This window comes from Plecotus auritus, assembly GCF_963455305.1.
Source record: "Plecotus auritus genome assembly, chromosome: 9".
In the NCBI taxonomy this organism is placed as follows: Eukaryota; Metazoa; Chordata; class Mammalia; order Chiroptera; family Vespertilionidae; genus Plecotus; species Plecotus auritus.
The window spans coordinates 134,844,634-134,862,059 of NC_137783.1; the positions used below are offsets into that span (position 1 = coordinate 134,844,634).

General features: G+C 46.5%; 2 protein-coding genes across 3 annotated transcripts in view; one reads left to right on the forward strand and one right to left on the reverse strand.

Moving 5' to 3' along the window:
* Positions 1 to 4,226: 4,226 nt before the first annotated feature.
* Positions 4,227 to 8,123, forward strand: MPEG1 (macrophage expressed 1). The gene has a single exon (XM_080688185.1). It carries the CDS (start codon positions 4,289 to 4,291, stop codon positions 6,440 to 6,442), a length of 2,154 nt encoding a protein of 717 aa, XP_080544311.1. The 5' UTR covers positions 4,227 to 4,288; the 3' UTR covers positions 6,443 to 8,123.
* Positions 8,124 to 9,329: 1,206 nt separating this feature from the next.
* Positions 9,330 to 17,426, reverse strand: part of DTX4 (deltex E3 ubiquitin ligase 4) — a 32,390-nt gene continuing 24,293 nt past the window's right edge. For both annotated transcript variants that reach the window (XM_080688191.1, XM_080688192.1), the window contains exons 8-9: positions 14,211 to 14,300; positions 9,330 to 12,688 (exon numbers count right to left, since the gene is read on the reverse strand). In XM_080688191.1, coding sequence (XP_080544317.1) covers positions 12,455 to 12,688; positions 14,211 to 14,300 — 324 coding nt within the window. In that variant the 3' untranslated portion in view covers positions 9,330 to 12,454. The remainder of the gene's footprint in view (positions 12,689 to 14,210; positions 14,301 to 17,426) is intronic.

A 17,426-nucleotide genomic window follows, 5' to 3' on the forward strand; every position in this document is an offset into this window, starting at 1 on the left:
GTACACAAGTGCTGAAAAGCTGAGGTACGGAGACGCGCGAATTGGGCTGGCGACGGGCGACTGGGAGCGCTGCTGTTTTCAACCCGAAGGGAGACAAGCTCCCGATTACTCCGAACTCCAGTTTCTGGGGAGACTCGGGGGACCCAAACTCCTAAGGGGAGAAGCTGGACTGTCTGCTGTGGGGTCGGAAAGTGAGGAAGGCTTGCTTGCAGGGCTGCGCGCAGGAATAATTGTTTATTGTGCTGGGGCGCAGGACGTGGGACCCGGTCGGAGACGCAGAGCCAGCTTACTGGCAGCCATAGCTGTTTGCCACGCCCTAGCCTGGTCATGCCCTGAGACCCCGCCCTGCACAATCTAGGAACCCACCCAAGCTCCAAGCAGCGGCTTTAGCATATGAATGGCCTGCCCTATCACAGCTTAACCTAGCAAACTTGCAGCCCGGGTCAGACAGCTCCAAAACCTCCAAACCCCAAGCAAAGAGGAGAAAACTGTAGTTCTCGCTGTAGCTCCTGCTGGGTGGCCTCAGACAGTAGCTGACCTGCACCCCATTGGAGATCCAGAAGCCAGTGTACCTAGTGGTCAGTGTGAGATTTCAATTCCTCACATCCATAAGTGACACATTCAAGAGGCAGACTCAGTAAGCACCAAAGCCCCACTGAAACAAGTCCTACACCATAAGCGTGTCTCCAGCACAGCAGCTCTTCCATTATAGACACAGCAGGTCCTCACAGCCAATTGGCCTGGAGGTCAATTCCTCCCAGTGTACCAACAGCAATCAAGGCTTAACTACACCAAGACTTTGCACTCAGCCCACAAAGGGGTGTACCAAAGGTGTCCACCTCAGGTGATTGGGGAGGCTGAGCTACTGGCCCCTATAGGTCACCTACCACACAAAGCCACTCCATCAACACAAGGAAGCAGCAAAATGTGGAGACAAAGAAACATGTCACGAATGAAAGAAATGGAGGAAAGCAAACTACTGGACAACATAGAGTTCAGAACCACATTTATAAGGTTACTCAAGAATCTTCTAAAAACCGCTGAGGAACTTAGTGAGACCTTTAAGGATCTTAATGAGAATGCCAAAAAGATGGAAAAGGACCAGTCAGAAATTAAGCATACACTGTCTGAAATAAAGAATATACAGAAACTCAACTGTAGATCAAAGGACCCCAAGAATCAAACCAAAGATTTGAAACATGAGGAAACAAAAAACACCCAACCAGAAAAACAAAAAGAAAAAAGAATCCAAAAATATGAAGATAGTGTAAGGAGCCTCTGGGACAACTTTAAGCGTACCAACATCCGAATTTTTGGGGTGCCAGAAGAAGAGAGAGAGCAAAATATTGAAAACCTATTAGAAGAAATAATGACAGAAAACTTTCCCTACCTGGTGAAAGAAATAGACTTACAAGTTCAGGAAGCACACAGAACCCCATACAAGAGGAATCCAAAGAGGACCACACCAAGACACATCATAATTAAAATGCCAAGGGCAAAAGACAAAGAGAGAATCTTGAAAGCAGCAAGAGAAAAACGGTTAGTTACCTACAAGGGAGCACACATACGACTGTCAGCTGATTTCTCGGCAGAAACTATGCAGGCCAGAAGGGAGTGGCAAGAAATATTCAAAGTGATGAACAGCAAGAACCTACAACCAAGATTACTCTACCCAGCAAAGCTATCATTCAGAGTTGAAGGTCAGATAAAGAGCTTCACAGACAAGAAAAAGCTAAAGGAGTTCATCACCACCAAACCAGTATTATATGAAATGCTGAAGGGTGTTCTTTAAGAAGAGAAAGAAGAAGAAAAAGGTAAAGATAAAAATTATGAACAACAAAATGACATCAAATACATACCTACCAACAAGCGAATCTAAAAATCAAGTGAATAAAAAAATCTGAAGAACAGAATGGACTGGTGAATATTATAGAATCAGGGACATAGAAAGGGAGTGGACTGACAATTCTCTGAGGGGTGCGGGAAGAGATTGGACAAAAAGCTTACACCTATGGATGAAGACAGTGGCGGGGGCTAAGGGCATGGGGTGGGGTGGGGAATCAGGTGGAGGGGACCTATGGGGGGAAAAAAGAGGAACACCTGTAATAATCTGAACAATAAAGATTTATTAAAAAAAAGAATTTCTCATGTTATTAAAATTGTTTGAATATTTAACTATGATGACTATAATATATTATGTCATGTGGATGCAATATAATTTCACTCCTATTGGCTCTTTTAGCTATTTTCAATTTTTGCTATGATAAAAATGAAGAAGAAAGCTCTCCAAAAAATGACAATGACTGGGTGTGTTGGGATGTGGGAACACCTGAATATAGAATTATCGATATTCGCCTTACTTATATTCTCATTGCAGAAGATTTATTAAAGGGATAATAAAGAGTACAACATTGTTAGCATGTCTTCAAAACTGTATGAGAGAGTTTTCTGATTATGATGAATTAACCCTGAAACAGTTTGAAGAACAGTGTGTGGATATTTTAACAGACTTATTGGAAGTACCAAAGGGCATTTAATTCTACTTTTTCTCATTCTTAGATTATTCTACTGAGCTATACATTTATAACTGACTTGGAAATTGACCAGGACGTCCTGTGCATAGGTTTGCTTCTCTAGCCAAGTACATACTGGGCACTAGTTGATAAATTAATCCTTATTGGGTGTAGGTGAATTCCCTGAAGTGTGATAACCGAGGCATGAATAGACCCAGAATGTCTGTTTCTAGATTTACAGAACACAATATAATTATTATTTTAATAATAACGAGTGAAGCTCACCCTGTAAAACTAGGCAACTGCCCTCAAGATTTCTGAAGACACGGTGACACTCTGAGGTAATTCAGTTCCTTGAAACTGCCTTTCCAGGATGCATACAGGTGCTAGTATAATGATACTTAACAAATCGAAGCATAACTTTTTCAACCTCAGCACTGCATCTCCTTCATGGTCTGATTTGGGGAGCCATGAGAGTGCATTGGGAATCCCATTAATTCTGCTGGATTCTCTGGCTACCACTAAACTTCCTAAAATGCACCTTAGTTGTCCCAAAGAACTGACAGATCTGGGCTTTGGTTAATCCTGGTGCGAGATCAATGAGCCTAAACACACTATTCTAAATTATGGGCTCAAATGCCCTAACATTAGTATACTAAAGAAAATTTGTGAAATTGTATTCTAATGATATAACAAATGAACTGTTGCTTTAAAAAATTGAGTAATGAAGACTTACATTCTTTTTGGGGCACCTGTACTGATTACATGGACTTAAGAATGGAATGAGAGGTATAACAGCAGTTATCAAATTATTGCCAGCTACACACACACACACACACACACACACACACACGGTGTATAAGTATGTATATACATACTGTATATTCTTTGGCCACTGTCTTCTATTTCTAAATCAAAATCTAGATTATAGTGTGGATTTTCTCTTTGTTTAAACATTTCTATCTGAAAAGAAACAATAGTACAGAGTGGGGCCCCTCACCTTCACTCTGAATGCTGAGGACAATGCAGACTGAGGTTCCCAGTGTGTAGCAAGTGGAATTTCCTTCAGATTCCTTCAACTCCGCCTCAGATAATGCCATCTCCAAAGTCGGGACTATTAGGGCTTATCACAATGAAACTCCACAGGACTTGTGTCCAAGATTTTCACTCCTTTCTTCGGTGGGAACCCTCAGGTGAATGGGAAACCTGGGCTTCACCCTCAGGTAAATGGGAAACCTGGGCTTTGGCCATGACCTACCTCTAGTCTAGGTATGGAGGAGTCGGTGTCTTGGCAAGAGTGATATTGTCATTTACCTCTGCATTTGCAGTTTGAAGAAACTAATAATGGAGTTCCAGGAAAGAGCAGTCAGAAAAAATTTGAAACATCAGGAGAATGAATCGAAAGCAAAACCAAAGCTTTCTTTTACAGACGGAAAACTCATGTGGAGGAAACAGTAAGGTGTGTGGTTGCACTTCTGAGTACCCCCTACTGTCATAGCGTAACCACCTGGGGGGCTGTTGGGGGACAGTTAGGGTAGTTAACTGTTAAGGCTATATAGCGCACCATAATGTTTTCAAAGTCCTGATGGACCACAGTATTCCAATCGACTCATTTCCCCTTTTGCAATTACAGTAGCCTAAAGCGGAACTGGTGGCTTTAGGAGAACTACTGAATTTTTTTTTTTTAGTTTCAGCAATTGCTCTTTCACATTGGTTCAGCTTGCACCAAGCTTGATGGACGCTGCTTAGAGCTGGCTTGCTGCTGAGGCTGAACCATGACCAGCTTCAGGGGTGCCATCCTCTTCTGGACAGTAGCAGCATGGGCTAAGATGGACAAGCCTCTGGGAGAGGCAGATGATGCTGGATTTCAAAAATGCAAGAATGCCTTAAATCTACCTGTTCTGGAAGTCTTACCTGGAGGAGGCTGGGATAATTTACGGAATGTGGACATGGGACGGGTGCTGGACTTGACCTACACCGACTGCAGGACCACGGAGGATGGACAGTACATCATCCCTGATGAAATCTTCACTATCCCCCAGAAACAGAGCAACCTGGAGATGAACTCAGAAATCTTGGAGTCCTGGGTGAATTACCAGAGCAGCACCTCCTTCTCCATCAACATGGAGCTCTCCCTTTTTTCCAAAGTCAATGGCAAGTTCTCCCCAGAGTTCCAGAGGATGAAGACTCTTCAGGTGAAGGACCAAGCTGTAACCACCCAGGTACAGGTAAGAAACCTGATCTACACAGTCAAAATCAACCCAGTCTCAGAACTAAACTTGGCGTTTAAGAAATTGCTCTTGGACATCTCTGACCGTCTGGAGAACAACCAGACACGAATGGCCACCTACTTGGCAGAGCTCCTGGTCCTCAACTATGGCACCCATGTAATCACCAGTGTGGATGCTGGGGCTGCTCTCATTCAGGAAGACCACATCAGATCCTCCTTCCTCCAGGACAGCCAGAGCAGCCGTAGTGCTGTGACTGCATCTGCTGGAGCTGTCTTCCATGACATCGTGAACTTCAAATTTGAGGAGAACTATACCTCACAGAATGCCTTCACCAAGAGCTACCTCTCAAACCGCACCCACTCCAGGGTGCAGAGCATTGGAGGGGTTCCATTTTACCCTGGCATCACCCTCCAGACCTGGCAGCAGGGCATCACCAACCACCTGGTGGCCATAGACCGTGCTGGCCTGCCTTTGAATTTCTTCATCAACCCTGACATGCTGCCTGACTTGCCAGGGCCATTGGTGAAGAAGTTGTCTAAGACGGTGGAATCTGCTGTGAGGCGCTACTACACGTTCAACACCTACCCTGGATGCACAGATCTCAACTCACCCAACTTCAATTTTCAGGCCAACACTGATGATGGCTCTTGTGAAGGGAAAATGACCAACTTCTCCTTTGGTGGGGTTTATCAGGAATGCACTCAGCTGTCAGGGAATGGGGCTGTCCAAGTATGCCAAAACTTGGAGCAGAAGAATCCACTCACTGGTGATTTTTCCTGCCCCTCTGGCTACTCCCCAATCCACCTCCTGACCCAGATCCACGAGGAGGGCTACAATGGCCTGGAGTGTGTCCGGAAGTGCACCCTCTTGGTCTTCTGCAAGACGGTGTGTGAAGATGTGTTCCGAGTGGCAAAGGCCGAATTTAGGGCTTTTTGGTGTGTGGCCAGTGGTGAAGTACCAGAAGACTCAGGACTACTTTTTGGGGGTCTCTTCAGTGCTAAGAGCATTAACCCTCTGACAAATGCACAGTCATGCCCAGCTGGCTATTTTCCACTAAGACTCTTTGAAAGCCTCAAGGTATGTGCCTCTCAGGACTATGAGTTGGGATATAAGTTTTCGGTCCCCTTTGGTGGGTTCTTCAGCTGTGCAGTTGGGAACCCCTTGGTGGATTCTGCCATATCCAGAGACTTAGGGGCACCTGCTCTGAAAAAATGTCCCGGGGGCTTTAGTCAACATCTAGCCCTCATCAGCGATGGGTGCCAAGTATCTTACTGTGTCAAGTCTGGGCTCTTTACAGGAGGGTCTCTGCCCCCTGCCAGGCTCCCACCTTATACCCGGCCACCCCTTATGAGTCAGGCTGCCACTAACACTGTCGTAGTGACTAATACTGAGACTTCAAGCTCCTGGATTAAAGACTCCCAGACCAACCAGTGGAGATTGGGAGAGCCGTTAGAGCTTCGCAGGGCTATGAAGGTCATCCATGGGAATGGTAGTGGTCTGTCTGGGGGAGAAGCTGCTGGGGTTACAGTGGGGGTCACCACCGTCCTGGCAGTTGTCATTGCCCTGGTGATCTATCGCATCCGGAAATACAAGAAGAGGGGATACCAGGCAATTGAGGACGAGAGGCAGAGTTTGGCTCCTGGCACTGCAGGGACAGAAGACAATCCCGACCAAGAGCAGGAGCAATGTCCAGCCTAAATCTCTCCTGAGAAAATGCTTCATTTGTAGGCAGAGCTTCAAGCATATCTTTCATTCCCTCTCTCTCTACATTTCTGCCTTTCTAACTATTGAAGTGGCAAGTGCAACCAAAAGCAGGTATGCCTTTGGTCTCTGGGCCAGGAGATTAATAGAGCTACATGGGCAAGTTTGGGGTGAGGATTGGGGAGGAGTTGTAACTTTCTAAGCAAAAGTCATTCTGGGGATTAAAACATGAAGGGGAATCTTTGCTCTATGTGCACCATTAACTATTTTCACCTGAATGCATACATGTAAAAAGTCGGGTATACGGTGGGAGAATGTTGATATTTGAATTTGGAAATGATGTATTTAATCTGAGGTTGGCCGTGGTTTCCAATTCACGAGCTATAAGAATTTCTGTCTTGGAAAAAAAAAAAAATTTCTGCCTTTAAGTGTTACCCTTCAGCTATTTTGTTTTTAAGAGATTTCTAGATCTCATGTTTCCGGAGGCTGACAGAGCCCCCAGAGGACACAGAGTCCTGCTTGGCCACAGCTTTTTAGCTTTGAGGGCTCTGCGTTGATGGGCTGTGTCATCTCCTCTGGGTCATCTCAACATCATCTGAACAGAAACATGTTGCTTATACCAAACCTATGTTTTCCAACTTCCACACAATTTAATGCTTACTTAGACCAGACCACCTTTGGACTTCGGACTAGTTCATAAAGTCCTCAGAAAATATTTTAACTTCTATTAGGATGTCAAGGGAGAAGGAATAATATGTAGAAAAGGAGTAAATGAAGAAAGGGTAAAAACTGGAAAAGGGTCTGGTACTCAGGGGAAATTGGAACTCTTACCCACAACCCACTACCTGGCTTCTTTCTCTTAGCTCCTCATAAACGGGGCAAAGAAAAAAGTGTAGATTTGGGTGGATTAAGTATTGCAGTTTCCTGGTCTATGTTACCAAAGTACAACCCCTTCCTCTTCCATGAATGGCCCTTGTCTTTCCTGACTCCTATCACATGCACCCCCTGCCTCACACACCACATTCCAACGAGAAGTTTGCATTTTTCTGAGGATGGGAGACAAGGAATAAAGCAAAAAGTCAAAGTAAGCCCACAGCTAAGTTTTTCACTCTCCTGAAAACCAAAACAGACTAGACACCACATATGTGCCCTGCCTTTATCTTACCAGAAGCAAGGAAGCCAGCATGATCAAATCCATGCTTTTAAATGAAGTGAAAAAGGCATTCAACAACATTTGTGACGTATTCCCTTCAGTTCCAGGCTGACCGCCTGGAGGCACCCGACAGGATGCATGCCTGTTACCTGGCACTTGAGGCTTCTCCCAGTTTTAGTACCAACCTCACCTAAACTACAACGATCAGGGAGACTCTATCAGTGTTCTTCCACAACATTTTAAAAAGTTATACATTTCTCACCAAATCAGATGTCATTAGTGAGTGATCTTCTGTGGAGGATAGTTTGTCCTCCTCCGGTTCACATTCACAATTAGGAGCTTAGGTTTACAATTGGTTCTTCGAAGGGGCTTGGAGCATCCCAGCCTGTGAGGTCACAAGAGGGAGGATCATCCCTCAGCCCCTGCTGTGATGAAAAAAAGTAAGTGACAGAAGTGGAGCCCAGCCAGGGGCACCAATGTCTACAACCCCTTCACTTGACCTTGCCTCTTAAGCATTAAAATGTTCCTCTAAACTTCTGAGTGTTTTGTGGGTTAGTTTCAGCCAAACTAACCACTTTTCTGTACATACTGCCTTTCCCAGGAATTCTTTGATGACTGAGTCAGAGAGACAAAGTAGAACTGTGGCTTCCAGACTTTCAATGCACTAACTGCCCACGCAAGTGAAAACCTTGGCTAACTTATTTAACTTTACTTTTTCCCCATCACCATTTATACCCCCCTATACCCTTTCCCACCTCCTCTGTGCAATCATCACACTGTTGTCATGTCCATGAGTTCTTTCTCTTTTCAAACTTATATTTCAACTAACAAAATTGCACATAAATAAGCATTGAAATATGTACTTAAGGAGCACTCTGTCTGATTGCTCACCCAGAGGAAATTGGAACTCGGGAGTTCTAAGTGCTTTTACCAAGTCAGAGCCCAGAGGGGAGGGTTCCTAGGCCTGCTTTCCTGCTGGTGAGCCCAGGCTGGGATCTGTGGGAAGGCCAATCCAGACTTCAAGAAAACCACACTTTGTGAACTCTCAGAAATGCAGACAAAGGTGGCTTTGGGGAACAAAGGTGGCTTTACTATTGCATTTTATTTCTGTGTTCTTATTAATATCAGGATGATTAATGCTAAACATTTATTTGAAAAACAGCAGCTTGTGAACTATTAAACATACACTCTAGTGTGGTCAGGCAAGGGGAACTGTAAGAAGTGAACATTCATAGTTGTTAAAAAGTCTTCCCCTCAGGTTCATTTACTTATTTCCCCTGTCATGTGGTCTGTTTTCTTTCTTTCTTTTTTAAAATATATTTTATTGATTTTTCACAGAGAGGTAGGGAGAGGAACAGAGAGTTAGAAACATCGATGAGAGAGAAACATCAATCAGCTGCCTCCTGCACACCCCGCACTGGGGATGTGTCCGCAACCAAGGTACATGCCCTTGACCGGAATTGAACCCTTGAGTCCGCAGGCCGATGCTATCCACTGAGCCAAACCGGTTAGGGCTGGTCTGTTTTCTTTAAAGGAACAAGAAGTCAAGCCAGGTCCTTTGGGCAAATGTGTGGTTGGAAAAGATGTGAAAAAAATAGAGAAAAGGGACTCCCCCCACTCCACCCAGTGGGAGGGCTTGTGTTTATTTACAGGCTCAGGGAATTACCCCAAATGCCTCACGGATAGGCACCTGATCTATAGAAAGGAGAAGGTTGACAACAATTTGTGGTTGTTCGTTTGCCATTTATTGTTCTGCATGTACAGCTCATGAGCACCAGGTGGCGATGTCCTCTCACAGAGCAACACCAACAACTTCAAAACACAGCAGTTACAAAGATTTACATGAGGACAGTCACCTGCCCTCTCCCAGAAACCCACCCCCACTCAATGCCAGTGACCACAGACAAAGAAAGGGGACAGGACCCTTTCTTGTACCACAATGGGGCCTTCCCCCAGTCTTCTCATGCACACAACAGTGCAATACCAGGACGAGTACTTTTGACCAAGTCTAAATACCACAGAGGAAAGGGATGAAAACATAAAGGCACACACAACCACATATGCACAATTAATCTTTATGGGATGAGCATCTGACAGGGTTTGTCATCCCTGGAGACCCAGGGAGGGAGGAACTGGGCTGCTGGTGCTAAGACGATGAAAGGAAAGGCATGGAAGTCCCTGCGTGAGCCAGGGAGTTCAGCAGGCCTTCTGGTGGAGACACACCTGTTCAAAGTGCTGGATGCCCAGGGCCTCTGTTGGCAGGGTCCTCACTGAATCCAAGAATGTACCTTTTCAAGCCGGCTCCAGAGAAAGGGCAAAGGAATGCTTCCCATCTTGGCATAGTGTTAGAAAGGAAATGCAAGATTCCCTCTGCCCAGAATGTCCCACAAGAAGATGAGGATGAGGTAGCCCCAACTGAGCATCCTCAGAGAGGAAGAGAAATGGGGCACAGATAATCAACGCCCCAGAAGAAAGGCTTGAAGGTCTGAAGACTTACTCTCAAAGTGGCATTTCCTCTGGCATACATCCTGCCTTGTATGCTCTCTGGGGCCCCTTTCCCACTCACACTTTCTTCTGCCTGATCCAGGAAATCAGTTTCTCCCCACTGCCCATTGCCAGTTGTCAAAGCATGTCTTCTTTCTTCCCCTTCTCCTACTGCACACTGTGCTTCTACCCACTGACCCTCCGTCTGATTCCTCATCACTGTGGGTGATGAGCCCAGCAGCCCAGGCGAAGCTGGCAGTGGCCCATGGTAAAGCTCTCTAATGTCCTCTCCTATATGGGAGCCTGGCGAGGGCATGGGGGTGACATTCAACACTGCAGGGATGTCTCTTCCATTGAGTTTGGGTGTTTCCTCCCCAACAGCGGCAGGAAATGACTCTGTGGTGCAGTGAACTCAGGACCAACCACCCAGTTTGCTGGTGAGATAAATGACTGCTGACTTATGGGAGAGACCAGAACCAAGATGGCAGACACAATTCTCCCCATCAGAACTCCCCCTGCTACAACCTATGACTGTCCAGACAGCCAGTGGGAAAATGAGGAAAGGCTCAGCACCAGCGTTTCCCTGGGAACTGGGTGATACTTAGGTAAATCCACTGGTCACAGCTACAGGCCTAACAGCAGCAGCTCTGAAGCAGACTCTCGGGAAAGCTTGGTTTCTGGTTCTAATTTAAGTACCATTTTTGAAGCTCCTTTTGTTTCAAAATTTCTAGCATCAAAAACCTCCCAAATATTATGAAATATATAAGCATATATATACGTCAAACCCCCAAAACATGAGGTATATAAATTTAAATTAGTATCCAGAGGAACTTCCCCCAAACATATAGTTCAAAGAACCCACTTTCAAAGGGTAAATTGGGTTTCCCTGCTTGATTCCCCCTTCTCTCTTCCCTGACCCCCAATTCATTTCATAATGGGAGCAAGCCAAAGGCAAGAGGAATGTTGGGGAGGAGATAGATAGGGTCTTGGGACACAACCCATACACAGGTTGGACTAGACCATAAGATGGTGCTAACCCTGTTACGAATGAGCTAAAGAGGCTCTCTCCATGTTCTAGGTCAATCTGCAATAGACGAGAGAAATGGGGGACCCAGGGCCACCCCTGGGCTCTAATTAACAAATTTGCATGGACAGAGATTGAAGCCCTCAGAGAAATGAGGCTGGATGGAGATTGGCTCAGATCCAATCTTGAAAGAGATTGAAAAAGGGGTCAGTCCAGCCCTCACCTTACACATCTCCCCAAACACAGTTCTGACTCAATCAGAATCCAAGTTCACTATGTGATGGGTTGGCAAAGGGTGAGAGAAGTCGAGGGTCCATGGCTGGGCTTTCTGATCCCCATCAGAATTGGGGTTTGACATCTTGCAAAACAGACTGTGAGAACATGATGGGACTCTCCACCACCCTGGCCCAGTGGCGCGCACACACACACGCATATAGACGCACACATATGCACATACACAGATGGCACAGAGCCCAGCACAGGCTCTACTCACAGTGACTTGATGAAACTCATGGAATCTTTGAGCTGATCTCGGATGAGTTTGGAAGAAGACTATGGACTCCTCTCCCTGAGGACAGTTCAGATGCTAAATGAGATGCAGACTCTGGTCTGATCAGTGAGTGGCTGGAAACACCTTGGGGTGCCACCCAGAGAGGAATCCCAGAGCCCATCTATCTGCATGAGAGAAGCAGGTGCCTCTTTGGACCGTTAATGGTGTGAGGAGGAAGGAGGGCCCAGAGAAACCAAGGACTCTTATGAGAACTGAGTGTGCTCTCAGAGGCCTTTGCTTCCCTGACCCTCTTGGCAAGAAGCGCTTCCTCACTCTACACCGAGGCATTGATTTCTGATGTCACAGCATTTTAGCGGTTCACCTCTTTGCCCCCCAAACTTGCACAGTGAGAGCTCCTCGCCTCCAGCAGAGGAGAGAAAAGCAGAAACTCCACTTTTGGAAGTGGAAGCAGCAAGAAGCCAGCTGAGGCAATGACCCTCAGGCTTCACGAGGCCAAGATATGGAGTGCCCATGCACTGTCCACACCCTAAGTGTGCTGACCATGCCCCCCCTCAGGGGGTGAGGGGCGGTGTTCTTGACTACCCAGCACCGAAAACTCCATGGGAACAGACTGGGGATGGCCCTCATCTCATGTCCCTTTTGTAATGGATGAGGTTTACGAATGACATCCTCTTATTCAACCTGGCTCCCCGCTGTGGCTGGGAGGAATGGGGAATGAAGAGAGGACAGGAGGGGAGATGAGGGAGTCAGGAGGGCACTGCACCAACTTCTACCTTGACTCTCCTCACTTCCTATGCTGTGGTCCCCACAGCCCCTCTCCCCCAAAGCTCTTCCAGTTCAGTCCTTCTCCTGGGCAGTGCTGTCCTCAGAAATGCCCTGGGCAGCCAATTCAGCCAGCACATTATCCAGGTAATTGGCATCTGGGTAGCCATGGCCAGTGAGATTAGAGCCAAACTCTGTCTTGTGGTGGACCTCATTCCAGATGACGGTGTCTGACTCTCCCGTTGTGCTGGAGGTACCAATGGCAAAAATGAGGCGGCGATCCCAGGCCACCAGCAGCAACTTCAGAACCTACAAGAGAAAAGGCAGGAAATCAAAGTCAGACATTTAGTATTGATCAAAGGCTATCTATCATTTGGATGGTAGAGAGTCCTATGAAGGGCCCCACCCCTTCCTGCATCGTGATGTCCTAAGTGAAGGGAAGATTTGGATGTGGACTCAGGGAAATGCAGGTAAGTCTTGGCTCTGTCACTGCCTAACTGTGTGACCTTCGACAAGTTAGATCACTTCTCTGAGATTTAATTTCCTTATTTATAGAATGGCAATGGTCTGAGCTGCCTCTAAAGGCTGTGAGTAGTTTAGCAGGTGCTACGTGAAAAGTAGCTTAATTACAGTGCCTGGAACACACTATTCAACAAATATTAGCTACCAATATCACAGCTGCATTTTAAAAGTTAGGACATAAGAGTTCAAGGCACTTCTTTTTTTATGTATTTTTTAAATTAATTTCAGAGAGGAAGGGAGAGGGAGAGAAAAGTAGAAACATCAATGATGAGAGAGTATCATTGATTGGCTGCGTCTTGCAGGCCCCCTACTGGGGATCGAGCCCGAAAACTGAGCATGTGCCCTTGACTGGAATCTAACCCGGGACTTTCCAGTCCGCAGTCCAATGCTCTATCCACTGAGCCAAACCAGCTAGGGCTCAAGGCACTTCTGATCTGAGAACTTCTGAAGCTGTGCCTGCCACCCCTACTCCACCCCACCCCCAAGTTTTGCTTGGGTCCCTAACATAGACGTAAATAACCTGACACCCCCACATGGATGTGGTATTCATTTACCCACAGCTGATGTTGTGAGATATTTCTGCAATGACAAGGTTGAAGTGTTTTGACCTCTTCAAGGCCAATTCATATTTATTTACTCATCTGGTCCTCACACCCACACTTTGAGTGAGGTCTGGCTGGTGCTTAATTGTCTCTATTTTACAGGTGAGGCCCAGAGAGGTGTTAGGGCTTGCAGAATGTTCTAATTCAGCAAAAATTTAAAAATATATATCTTTGTTAAGCAAGACAAATAAATGCCTAACACCGTGTCCAGCATGAAGAAGGCACCTGATAAAAATGCATTGGGTTAAAAACTGAACGACCGTAAACATGGTATGGGCTGAAGGTGGGGATTCGTAGTAATAATAGTGGTAGACATGAACACTATGAGCCACTGTTCCCTGCCTCAGAGCACTGCTTCTCAAGCTTTAATGTGCTCTCAGATCACCTGGGATCTTGTTAAAAATGAAGCAGGTTCTATGGTTCTGAATTTCAATCAAGCTTTCAGATGTTGCCACTGGTGTTGGTCCTAGGACCAGCTGTTAAGCAGCAAAGTCCTAAGGGAAGGATTCTAAAATAGGTTAATTATTGCCACCCCCACCATCCTACAAAAAAATTTCTAATCATATCCATCCTTAACTATGGTTGACTCAACTGTGATCTTGTGACCATGTGCATCTGGAGCTAAGAGAGACACAGTTCTCTTTACCTTGGAAGCAAAACTTGGGTCCCTAACATAGAAGTAAATAACCTGATACCCGAGCTCTTACTTTTCTCCCTTTCTCGCTGTCTGGAAGGTAACAGTGTCTCGGGAAACCACGGGCACTGAAGCTCTTCCCAGGATTTGGGTGTTCTGGTCCCTGAAAGTAAAGAAAGAAAACAAAGTGCATTTAAAAAAATCAGTTTTTATATATACATATACATATACATATACATATATATATATATATATTCATACATATACATACATACATATACATATATATATATACATATACACACACACACACACACACACACACACACACACACACACACACTAGAGGCCCAGTGCACGAAATTTGTGCATGGGGGGTGTGTGTCCCTCAGCCCAGCCTGCACCCTCTCCAATCTGGGACATCCCTCTCACAATCCAGGACTGCTGGCTCCCAACCGCTCGCTTGCCTGCCTGCCTGATCACCCCCTAACCACTCCCCTGCCAGCCTCATTGATGCCTAACTGTTCCCCTGCTGGCCCAATTGCCCTTAACTGCTCTCCCCTGCCAGCCTGGTTGCCCCTAACTGTCCTCCCCTGCAGGCCTGATAGCCCCCAATTGCCCTCCCTTGCAGGCCTGGTCCCTCCCAACTGCCCTCCCCTGCGGTGCTGATTGTCCACAACTGCCCTCCCCTGCTGGTCATCTTGTGGCGGCCGTCTTGCGTCCACATGGGGGCGGCCATCTTTTGTGTTGGGTTGACTGTCAATTTGCATATTACTCCTTTATTAGATAGAATAATTTCAAAAAAAGGTAGGGAAAGGGAGAGATAGAAACATCAATGAAGAGAGAGAAAAACTGATCAGCTGCCTCCTGCACGCCCCCAACTGGAGATTGAGTCTGAAAGCTGGGCAAGTGCCCCAACTGGGAATCAAACCATTACTTCCTGGTTCATAGGTCAAGGCTCAACCACTGATGCATACCAGCCAGGCAACAAAAGGCATTTTTCAACATATTTCTGATGAGGAGATGTAGGCTGGGACTAATGGAAATAATGAAGACAATAATAATGGTCTTAGGGTCCCAGGGGTCCTCAAACTTTTTAAACAGGGGCCCAGTTCACTGTCCCTCAGACCGTTGGAGGGCCGGACTACAGTTTAAAAAAAAACACTATGAACAAATTCCTATGCGCACTGCGGGCCCGGGACGAGTCGGCTGCTAAGCAGGACAGGCAGCGGCACCTGGCGGGCTGGATAAATGTCCTCGGCAGGCCGCATGTGGCCCTCGGGCCGTAGTTTGAGGACCCCTGGGACAGAGAACAGACCCCAAAGGCAGCAGGAGTGAAGCCCTGGGCTTGGACCCAAGCTGCAGCCTCCCAGCTGTGTTAGCTGGAGCCCACTCTTGGGACGTTGGTTTCCCATCCATTAAACAGGACGGATGTAGAATCTCATCTTGTGTGATTGTTATAATGTTAAGTGAGCATGGCGCCTGCTTGCATACTAACAGCTCAGTACATGTTTAACATCACATCTATTCTGACTGGTTTTACAAAAGAGGAATAAGCCCTCACAGGAGAAATGACTTCCATAGTGTTAGTGGCTTTGCCAAAACTCAAGCCCAGGATCTCTGAGGCACACTCTGGACTTTTTACCTCCAAACTGCTCAGAACAATACAAGTGCCTGTGTAGCTCTGAGCTACACAGTCAGAATGATCTGAATGATTCTTGTGCATTTTCTCCTTTGTCCTCATGGTTGTTTTGTTGTTGTTGTTTGTTTGTGTGTGTGTGTGTTGTTTTTTTTGGTTTGTTATCTTGTTTAATACTATGGATTGGGAAATTCATGACTAAACATCTAACAACATTTCAACTGTTGTCACCCAGTCCCATGAAGCAGTCTCAGGCCACTGGGTGGAAAAGAAACTAAAGCAGAATGTAGCCAGAAACCAGGATGCCCAGTCAGGGTCCACAGGCCCCTTTGAGAAATTCATCAGAAGTGAGGGATTTTTGCCAAGTAACATATTTTTTTCTTTATATACAAATGTTTGTGTATTGTTTCTGATTATCCCAGACCCCTTCAGAATCTGTGAAACCTGTTTTAACATCTCATCCAGATATAATATAAAACCAATATAATCCTATATAATAAAAGGCTAATATGCAAATTATCCCCTCAACCGAGAGTTTGACCAGGGGGCGGGGCCAGCCAGCCCACCACCCACGGCCCCACCCCCAGCGGCCCTACCCCCCATCCTGCCTTCACCCCCACCCCCCATCGGGGAAGGCCAACTGCCCATGGCCCCTCCCCCTGGCTGGCCCCGACCCTGATTGCACCCCCACCACCCCAATTGGGGTGGGGCCGGGCAACTGCCTGCAGCCCCTCCCCCTGGCCGACCAGCTGATCAGTCGGATTGGGGCAGGCCGGACCCCACCAATATAATATTAATAATTCCACGCTTGTCCTGGTACTGGCTCTCCACACAGATGATCAGTGAATGTGTCCTGGTGAATGAATGAGGATGTCAATGTAGGAAACTACAAGAAATCACAGAGTCTTCATTTTCCTTTTTGATGCACAAGGATGATTCAAAATGATTTTAAAATTCTGGAATTTAAAATGTTTTTAATGGCTTGGTTCAACCTATGACTTTGCAAATCAAACGGCATTGTAAGTGTGTGGGGTTTCAGAAAGAGCTACCATGTCTTCTTGGAGATGCAGGACTGCACAGTCCTGAATTTCATATTCACATGAAATCACTCCACATTTGCCACATCCCCATGGCCATGCCTGTTTCTGGGCCAGTTTGCCTTACTGAAGGTCCAGTTCCCAGCAGGGCTCTGCCCGCCCCTCTCCTGCTTGGGACAGGCCCATCCTGCAAAGGCACAGACACTTGCTGGCGCTGACCCAGCAAGGCTGAGTGCTCCTGGTGCATTGCTAAGCGAAGCAGTCACGACTGGGCTTGAGTTTCTCCCCCAGGGAACTGTTCTCTGCAGTGAAGGCCGAGCTGAAGGTCTCCACTCTTCACGAAAGCCCAAGCCTCCCAGGGCTGAGAAAGGGCAATGAAATCATGACCTTAACCAGGAATGCCCCAAATGAAACACTTCCTCATGGCCCTTCAACACCCCCACCTTTTCTCCTCTGAGACTCTATGGTCGCCTCCTACTAAAATTTCTGTTCTCCATTTCTTCATGTCTTTCAGAGCCTACTAGCAACTGCCCTGCTCCAGAAAGTCTCCTCCAACCCTCCCAGTGAGCCAGACATGGGCCCTCCTCCTTACCCAGACAAGTGGGATACTCCA

Excerpts from the sequence above, each read along its gene's own strand:
- MPEG1 (XM_080688185.1), top strand. The coding sequence starts at position 4,289 with ATGACCAGCTTCAGGGGTGCCATCCTCTTCTGGACAGTAGCAGCATGG.